Raw genomic sequence first — 10,876 nt, forward strand, 5'->3', positions numbered from 1 at the left:
ATATATATATATACTATTATATATACTATATATATATATATAAGTAAAGTAAAGTATATATATATATATATATATATATATATATATTAGAGTGACGCGTGTAATTGCTTCTTCCGTCGTAATCGTATATACGGCACATTATCGAATCATGCTACAAATTTGTGTTCGGGAGATTATCGGGTCATCATCTTGCTCGTACTATAGCAGTTATAATGTAATAATGTCATCTCAGCTACGAGCTACAATTTTCCCGTGATCGTATAGCTGCTGAATGAGATCTACTCAATCAATTCTCGATGTAAAACAGAAAATGAAATAAACCGATTAAAATTGGAGATGTAATACCTAATAACATATGCGTAGATTAACCCGATTGAGTCATTTTGCATTAAGCGTGATCGAGCGGCAAAAGCCGAGCTTGACGAAAGGAGACAGTGTTTACTGGACATATTTGACCATAATATTAGATTAAGTTGGATTCGTGACAGTGACATAATTATACACGTGTCAGAGAAACATAAATGTTAAGAATGTAGATTGTTCTGAACCTTCGTGGAAGGTACGTCCATGCGCAATAATGGGAACAGTATAGACTGCAATAGCGAAGCCCACACGCGAAGATAAGAGAGGTTTCACACCTTTCCCCAAAGTGTCATTTTGATAACTTTTCACTGACTGTCAAAAGAGTCGTTTACAACCAGCCATTGAATGCCGTAGAATTTAGGTAACCGTGCATTCGGGGAAAAATTGATTATTGTAGTTAACGTTTTGTAGAACAGCCCGAAGGTTTAGGAAATTTGCACAATATATTGGAAATTTGATGTGATATTTATAGATAATTGATGACACAGAACCATAAATAAATATCAGAAAACGTTACGTTAATGTTCTGTTTCATAGTATTCATTATTGATGTAATGTGATATCGTCCGTGAAAACAATTAACTTTAGTTTAACTTAACGTTCGACACATAACTGCGGAAACGGAATATTATATATATTAACTGACATTTTTGTGAGTATTAATGGGTGTGCTTTCGCGCGCAAGGCCCACACACGCGCGCGCACACACACACACACACACACACACACACACACACACACACACACACACACACACACACATACGAAGAGAGAGTGAAATGGAGAGAGAGTGAGATTGACATTTTGTTGGTATATATAATTGTTTAATACTGCAAACTATTTATAGAAAATGACATTTTCCTGCGAATTACAAAAGCAACATACATTTCATACATTCAATTTATTACAATATACATTTACGCAATAGCCATTTTCGATTATTTCATTTTGTTTTATTGCATATAATTATAATATCAAGGGCTAATAATCACTTAGGTATTAATAAGTTTCGTAGCTTATAGACATTAATAGCTCTTGATAATACATATATATATAAACGAATAAATAAATGAATAGGTAAATAAATCAATTTTGCAGTAAATTAGTTTATATATATATATATATATATATATATATATATATATATTGATATTATAGCTGCGTTACACGAGGAGAAAAGTTGCGTTCACACGCTAATATTACGCGGCTTGCTTAAGCATCGGCTTTCGCTTAGCGCGAATGCTTCGGCTTTGCGAAGCCGCGGCATCATATTCGCGCCAACTAAAGCCGCGTATATTCAGGCCAGCCACGCTGGCCGCGTATTGCTCACTTAGACTGTGTACCGTTTCTGCGCACGGACGTTAGTGTAGCGTGTGGAACTGTCGACCGGGTACCAGTCTATATTATTCCTGGCTAGCTAAGCCTCGAATCTCGTGTAACTCGTGTGAACGCGTTTTAACCGAACTTAGCACCAACTAAGTACGGTACCAGCTAGGCCGTGTATACGTGTGAGCGCAGCTTAAGTACGGTACCAGCTAGGCCGTGTATACGTGTGAACGCAGCTTATATATATATATGCTTTTCATCAATAATAGCAAATCAACATCTGCAGTTTGTATTTTGTACTTCATATATTGTAGCTTTATATTATAATCATGGAATGTGCAACTTTTATTTCTCTATACATTTCGTATTCACCAATGTTATCAAAACAACTTTACTAATTGCCAACTACATTATCTCACAGCCTACGCTGTCGAACAGCTCTAGCCTTCGACTATCTGAAATGACAGAAATTGTTTGGAAAACTCCACCAACCCCCCAGTGAATATAGCACGTCTATTCATTTTACTTTTAATGTAATGTATACGAACTAGACGTCTCGCAGTAAGCTCGCGCATCGCTGTCAGCCATGCTTCTTACATCGCGTTGCTCTAATTATAACGAATTTAATGACCGCATAGCGCGTAACGGCCTTGGCGCAAACAAGGCCAGTCGGCTGCAATTAGCTCATTACAATTCAATCGGAATTATATAGCTACTCGCACGCACCGCGACTTGCGGCGTGCGCGGATGTGTTTCGAGGAGAGCCAAGCCGACGTTAATACTATACGAGGTCTCACCGTCGTTAGCTTTCTAATTCCCGTAGACGCTCTAATTCCTATTCGCGGCCAATGCACAAAAACAGAGGCCGCATCATCGTCCGTATCGGATGCATTTGCTAAGATACCCGCGTGCCGTTCTCCCTGGAGCTTGATATGCTCTCATTCCCACTGAGCCCATAGATCGCTAAATCTTCTAGTATGCATGATGCGGGTTTAGAAGCATGCATCACCCGGCTAATGGGTCTACGCAGAATCGCCACGAGGCGTGTAATGTGCGGTCGCTTTATATTCAATTGAGGCGCTGTGTATGCGAAACCTCGGTATAGACGATGGCAGCGGTGAAGCCATGCAGTTCAACCCCCAGATTCATGCAAAGTTGCCGTAGTATAGGGCCTACTCACGCATAGCGGAAGGTGAAAGCCAGCGGAAGCTGGCTCATGTAAATACTACAGTAATGATTAATTAATCGCACGCGATGTTATGCTATTGCCGGTCAGTCATATGCACGCGTTGCACGAACGAAACACGCACGCTTTATGTGAATATATATATATATATATATATATATATATAGGTTTCCGTTGTTGCTATGGACGGGCTCTCTACCGCTGGGGTTATAAAGGGGTGTCTGTAGGTGCCATTACGATCCCGTAACAATGTCAGAGCCCATGGAAAGGTAGCGCTGAACTGATCACACACTGAACTGAATATGTGATTAAGCATGCATAGGTATGCACAGGTAGGTAATGTAACAGTACTCTTTACCGGGCAGCCCGCGACCAAGAGAGTGCAGGACTAGGCGTTGGCATGTAAATTTGATCGTCCGAATGTGGATGTTTATGCGCGGACAAAGTAAATAGCAGCGATATGGGATAGGTTCGACCCTGAAATCTAATGGAATGATCGATTCGATGATCGATGATAGGAAATCTCGATCATAAAATTATGTAGTACACGTGTGCAAAGGTTTCATATTTCTGTTGAATTTGCACTATACCAGAAAACCATCAGGCACACAAGTATTGCGTGTTTGCAAAGTTACACACTTATATTGTTAACAATGCCGGTTGCATCCATTACGTGTTACGTTTGGTAATAAAACACGTTTACCATTATTAAAGCATCGTAACTGCAATCTTGTTTACATGACATGTTTGTCTACTAAATAATGAGGCTTTTGACAAACAACAAGCTTATGCAGACTAAACGGTTTTTGACATATCGGCCATTTAATATAGCAGTGGAATTATATTTCCCATTATTTTGACCTATGTTATTTTTTCACCCTATTTTTACAACTTATAGATACCTACACTCAATGAATTGCTTCTATAGTGTTAGCATAAATACATCCAAATCATATAAGTGTAGTATCGTTTAACGTGTTGTGTTTAGTCTATAACGTTTAGCATTTAGTGTATAGTATCTACACACCTACAAGCCAGTTGGCTGTTGCCATAGTTTACAGTAGAAATGGCACATTGATAATATCAAGAGTACATAATAGAGATCCCCCATATCCCCAATCTCCCATTGTGTACTCTTGACAATATTGCACACGTGAGCACACAAGCGCTTGGGCACGCACGTATACCTTGACAGAAAGGTATACGCACGCAACGTTTCAATTCCAGTTTCCTTCGATTTCCGTGTGACAATTTGCGCAGTTATAACTCCGGATGTAGCTATAATATGCCGCGACTAGAAATATTGCTGACGGCACGGGCAAGTACTGTTACCCGTTAAACGCGCCTCGTAACTCCACAAGACGACTATGTCATATACAGTAAAGCTATATGACTTTTAGAGAAATGGGGCGCGTATAGGATACGTTGGTCTTGTTATGATAGGCTATGATTTTCACCTGTTGCTGTGCAGCATATATATACAGGGGCTGCTCATTGGGACTGTGCTCGGTACGTTTATACGGGTTCTACATAAGGGCACTACACATAAGGGTTATATACGGTACTGTGTACGGGGCTGTATACGGAGCTGTATATGGGGCTGTGTACGGGGCTGTGTACGGGGCTGTAGCTGTATACAGAGCTGTATATGGGGCTGTGTACGGGGCTGTGTACAGGGCTGTAGCTGTATACGGGGCTGTATATGGGGCTGTGTACGGGGCTGTGTACAGGACTGTAGCTGTATACGGGGCTGTGTACGGAGGTCTGTACATTGGTGACATTCGAATTCATTACGGTGCCACGTAGCGCCCTCATTATGAAACGATATGCCTTTGCATTCGGCCGTACGGACTGTTCTCGCCGCATTTCCGGAATCTTGTTTTTTGTTTTTACTGCTGGCGATGGCCGACTCCGTAAAGTGGCGCTGACAATTGGGAATCACATTCTTTATACTCGAAGCCGCGTGAGCTTTATACGTGGAAATACTGCGTTAACATCTCGCTTCCAGGCGCGTCAATTTCGAATCATTAATTAGTAAAGCAGTAACACTAAGCTTCTAGCAGTTTCACATAGCGTCTCATTGGCGCGAAAACGTCGCCGTTTCCACTTAATCGCACCGATCAAGTCATCCGCGGCTAGCCTTTAGTGAATAAGTGCCTCGGGATTTTTGCTTTTCGGTTAGACAGTCGTGTGCTTTTGTGCGTAAGTCGCGGGCAGCCTTCACTCGGCTGCTTACCACCTGAGCACTAAGCGGCTTTAAATATTAACAAGAGTGGATAATAACACAGTGTTATTATCTACTCTTGATATTAACACATGGCACGTCCGAAATACGCGCAGTTATATAAGTTCACATTTCGACTGAAGTACATAAAAAGCGTTGCGCTAAAGAACTAGTTCATGTTGAAAAACAATAAGCTATTTTACAAAGGATAACGGTCTTCAATTATTATCATAAATAAGTTACATGCTAGCAAAAGTAGATAATAGCCTATTATCTACTTCTGATGCTAGGCAAGAACTTGGGAATAATGGTGCTAGTTCTTAGCAAGGAATTAAAGTAGTTACTACGAAACCTCGTACCATAACTCACATCTTGAAGAAATTACGTTTGCATTGACGAATAAAAATAAATAAATTCGGGCATATGTATTTTGTCCGATAGAGAATGCTGGATATATATTTTGTAAAAGTCGTAATTTCTCACAAAATGGGTAGATAAAAATTATCACCTCATCTGAAATTTAGATGATTTTAATTCACTACATAAGAGAGAAATATTTTATTTGCAAATACCTATTAAAAAGGCCCACAAACTAATAGCAGCGCAAATTAAGCGACTATCTTTACGCGCTATGGGCATATCGTGTCAATGCGCTGATTAGCAATAGTACAATCTGCCACAAAAAAATGTTGTTGTTTTTTGCACTTGAATTGTGTATCATTTACCTTATATAATACGGACATCATTATAGCAAGATATCCTGAGTGCAGCTAGGTTAGCTTCATTTTGCTTATATCGAGTCGTTCTAATGCGTTTGTTTCATGATCATTTTTATTTCTCTTAAACGGTCACGATTAAGCGATTCTTACTTATTGATATATCTTTTTATGCTAACACGTTCCTTATGATATTTCTTTCATTCGCCAAAATAGAAGCCTTACATGTTCCGCATTTATGGATAATCTGCCGAATTATAGGTTAAAGTTACAGTTGGATTTTCATGGGCAAGTTTCTCCTTGATGATCACAAAGCAATGCCGCTATCCTCATTAAAACCCGGTGCCTTCTTAGCCCCTACTGAAATCTCCGGTAGGAAATGTCTTTTCTATAACGTGAATAAGATGAGCCTGCTTGCTGAATCGCTCCCCTACTTACTCTTTGTTAAGTATTTCACCCCATTAAAGTATAAAACATCTGGGCTTCATAGTGACAGTGACGGTCTGGCCAATTAAGCAATTTCAGTGTTACTATGAAGAATGATTAATACTATAATGGTTTAGTCTACCATGTGAATAGTGTGCATTAATATTAGGATTGAATAAGGTTTTTATTACTTTTGCTCCATACTAATTTTTACCGTTCCACAATTATACGCATCGTATATGTCGAAGTTGCGGTTTCGATGTTACTGACGTGCCTTCATTCTTTTATTTCAGCAAGTTCTCCAGCAGACGACCCCACGGGTCACAGACATGGACGACTATACGGGCCAACAAGGTGAGTTCCGAGTCACGAGGTTCCCGTGTCTGCATCGTAGATACCCACACGACACATCCGTTTCCATCAAGGGCTGCTGTAAACCAAACCTGCTATAGCACTGCCCCATATTTTTTCGCTTTTCATAATAAACTAGTTTGGTTGACGGGACGAATTTTAGCGGAAGATAACACGTTATGATCGTCATTATTGTGTATTATTGCCGGCATTATCTGATCATCGCTCTCAGATGCATCGGAAATGTGATCAGGCGTCGTTAATCGCTAATGAGCGTGAAGGCGATATGTAACAGGAAATTACATCCCAAAACAATATCATGTTACACTTATTTGGAGTCGTTACATCGGATGCATATTTCCTTGAGTACGCAACCAGAGTGTTTCTTGACCGTAGCCCGCATGAGGAAAGCGCAAGTACAAAAACGAACAGCAAGACCGCAATCAAACATCATGTTGCTGCTGGCTTGCGTGTATGTTTGCAAACATGCGGGTTATTTGCGTACTTGGTGCTTGCTTGAGTGTTTGTGTTGGCGAACGTGGGGCTTGCTTATGTACTTGCTGGTTGTTTGTCCGCTTGCGTTTTCCATAGACGCGCCACTGTAAATTTTTGATAACAGTGGGTTGTAACATCGGTTCAGCTCTACATCGATTAGACGACGCGGCTCGTTCGTTCTATGATTCGTCGCGTGCTCCCACGCGCGTATATCTTTCGATTGCAGACGAACTGCAGAGGTTCGTGACCCCGGCCGACCTTATAGACCAGATGACCGCCGAGAGCGACAAGCGCGCCGCCTTCTTCGGCGGCAGAGGCAAGAAATACGAGATGCTGGCAGACAAGCGGGCCGCGTTTTTCGGAGGCAGGGGCAAGAAGACCGGCACGATGGAAGACGTAGAGGGAGAACTCGACGACGCTAAACGGGCCGCCTTCTTTGGCGGGCGCGGCAAAAAATCCGAAATGGTCATGACCGAAGCGGAGAAGCGTGCGGCGTTCTTCGGCGGAAGAGGGAAAAAATCCGACCTAGAATCGAGCGAAGATGAACTGGACGCGGAGAAACGGGCAGCGTTCTTCGGCGGACGAGGAAAGAAGTCAGACGCCGAGCTGAACGACGAGGAGCTTGAGGACGCTAAGCGCGCAGCCTTCTTCGGCGGCCGCGGCAAAAAGTTCGACGGCGGCGACGACGCAAAGCGCTCGGGATTCTACGGCGGCCGCGGCAAAAAGCTCTACCCCGACGACAAACGCGCCGGCTTCTTCGGCGGTCGCGGCAAGAAAGACGACGTCGACGCAAGCGAGACGATGGTCGCCATCGCCGACGACGCTGACGAGAAAAGAAGCGGGTTCTACGGAGGCCGCGGGAAGAAGTCCGGGGAAGAGGGGAAGCGAGGTTCCGGGTTCTACGGCGGACGGGGAAAGCGCAGTCATAATCTTTCGGTGAATATGTGAAGCGATGTCCAAGGGCACCGGTTGCACAGACGACAGCGACGTTAGTTTCTACAAGAGTGTGACTGTGTGAGAGAGCGGTTAAGTCTTCTCCCGCGAACGCTTTTCAATTCGCGACTACCGACGTTGAACCAATAATATTGTTGACAATACCCAGCGTCTGCGGAAAAACCGATAAGGTAAAACGCAAACAGACCTAATGATGGCAATACATCATAACTCGTGACGTTGATTCTAACCGATAAGAGTTTAGCCTCTGCTTTTCAGCTTCTGTTTTTATATAGTCATTCATTACACATAAACATGAACATGTAAGCTCAAATGTACCTGGACATGTGCGGACATTCCAAATCTTGCTACAATAATGCACTCAGCACACATTGAAAGATGCGTGGATCCCACATTAGTCCATATTCATGACTAGGCTGCTCTTTTGGCGAATAATATTGTAGGCCGAATGTCTTGCTCGGATCACTGTGTTATTTACGTATACACGTATAGAATGTAGTTCCGAAGATTACACCCTAATAAGATTGCAGTTGGTTCCATTCTTGTTACATTTTATTATTATATTCTAAAATCGTCATTCTGTGGCAATTAACATGCATTTTGTCTGGTTCATTAAGAAAGGTCAGGAACTGTTAACGGAACTGTCTGGAAGTTTGTCAATGTGACATCACAATGACTCATTCGTTATTGGTTAGTCAGCGTAGGCTTCGTTTGGCGATCTATATTTATTTTGTAATCACAACAAGTTTTGAGCTGTTGGAGGTGATACTCTCGAGAACACAGCATGTTCTTAACAAAACGTAAAAAAGCTACATGGGTGAACATTCGGTGACCAGTACACTAGGATTTAAAAGACCATTGATATCGGATGCTTTAATTACTGAGATCGAGCTCCACCTGTACATATTACTTCAATAACGTATAGATCATGCTAGCGTAAGAAATTGATAAATTATTTAAATTGAAAAATTATTAAATTAATGAAACACACATACATATGGCTGATGTTTCATTGATAATCATATTCTATTGATTGTATATCTATTTCAGTGCGTGTAGAATTGAGACTAGGCCCGTAAATCTATTCTAGTTGCATCCGTTTCGATCATTTGCAACCCATCTACAGATTCATGCTGTGAGGGAATGAATTGTAAACCTTGTAGTAAATACACATGCTATCGCATCACCCAATGATATCTACTGTGATATTATTTTAACAAAATATACGTGTGAGTGATCATTACATTTGCACATCGTATACAGACGTGACTTTCTGATGTAGTTTAGTTTAGGACTATACACAAATCGTATTGCGAAACAATTGCAATGTGTGAATACTTTCTCGATTTACTCAAATTACGTATTAAATGATCATTTTATTGGACTTATATATGCATTTACTATTTTGGAGTTGCTAGTGATACGCGACCACGTTCTCATGAAATCTATCGGCAGCCATCGTTGCCCTCGAGGGGAAAGCGCAATAATGGCTGGCTGGAGCAAATGGTCTACAGATCAGGCGATCATTTATGCTACTAAACGTATGACTGCACAGACGAGCATACGAGCATGTTATGCATTTACTGCCGATCGAATAACGTAGTTATAGGGCATACCTTTTAAGCAGTGAGTACGAACGGATTGCGTTAGAGGCAAAAGCGTAAGCCACATCCCGCCCTCCCCCATCTCTGCCACACGCGCGCCCACCAACAGCACACGTTGCCATAGGGAATAATATCCTCTTTGTGTTCAATTATCATTATTCGGCTTTTCGATTGCCAGTCAAAAGCGCTTTCGGCGGTGAATGAAGTCTAAATGGTTTTACGAGGGTGTAAAAGGGGTCGCTTTTCAATTAGCCCTAATTGTAGCTCGATTATGTGTTCTTGCGACCACGTCAAGCAAATTATATAGGTCAACATCAGTAAACGTATTTAAACTTCCGAGAACCAACGTCACAAACCCAAGTGATTTTGCTACTCAAACATGCGCGACAGCGCCACGCAGCGGATCAGCTGAGAAGTGCTTCCGTTAGCACACCGGAACTAATAAGATTTATCCACTAACCAATAGCATACTGTGAGCGAAAACAACATGATCATATTGTTATGTCACACCGCTGACGACCAATTAAAGGGATAGTAGACTCTAGGATTTTACTGCATACAGCTGTACTTACTGTATAACAAATCGTCTATACCCACACGTATTTGTCACCAGATACCTAATGTAATTGTTATAATTAATTACACATCAACGCTACGAAATTTGAACGGCGCCATGACACCCGCGACCGTGCTGCCACCCTGAAAAATTTGCGTATTTGCCCATTTATTTTGCACGTTACAGACCGAGGGCTAATCACAAAGGTGCAATTATATTCGTACCTAAATGCTATTTAATCGAACAATGTTAATTTTACGACAAATTTATCCATAATATAACTGAAACGATATGTCGTTTATAAGATATTACAATCCTTTTGCTTTTAAATTAATAAATAAGAAACACCCTCGGTCTGTAGCCCTTGGCTGAAAAGTGGTTTTGCGCAACTTATCAGATCGTGCGCATTGAGTGGCGCCACCGTCGTTGTAATCAAACTGTAGTCGTTAGTTTTAAAACTTAAAAAAAATTTAATAATATTTCTAATGGTGATTGAACCATGAAACTTTTTATGTAGCGTAATTTTAACCTAAATTAACTAGAACCTAGAGTAAACGATCCCTTTAATGCATTTTGGTTAATTTGTGTAATATCTGTATGCGCGTTTGGTAGAAACACATAGGTGTGTGTGTGTGTGTGTGTGTGTGTGTGTGTGTGTGTGTGTGTGTGTGTGTG

At 41.4% G+C, this 10,876-nt stretch overlaps 1 protein-coding gene across 1 annotated transcript in view; it reads left to right on the forward strand.

The window, feature by feature from the left end:
• The window catches only part of LOC106820716, a 29,698-nt gene extending 20,414 nt beyond the window's left edge, over positions 1-9,284 (forward strand). The window contains exons 3-4 of the mRNA XM_014825226.1: positions 6,535-6,595; positions 7,314-9,284. Of these exons, the coding sequence (XP_014680712.1) occupies positions 6,535-6,595; positions 7,314-8,035 (783 nt within the window). The 3' untranslated portion in view covers positions 8,036-9,284. The remainder of the gene's footprint in view (positions 1-6,534; positions 6,596-7,313) is intronic.
• Positions 9,285-10,876: the final 1,592 nt, after the last annotated feature.

This window comes from Priapulus caudatus, unplaced genomic scaffold (genome assembly GCF_000485595.1).
Source record: "Priapulus caudatus unplaced genomic scaffold, Priapulus_caudatus-5.0.1 Scaffold44, whole genome shotgun sequence".
Lineage (NCBI taxonomy): Eukaryota > Metazoa > Priapulida > Priapulimorpha > Priapulimorphida > Priapulidae > Priapulus > Priapulus caudatus.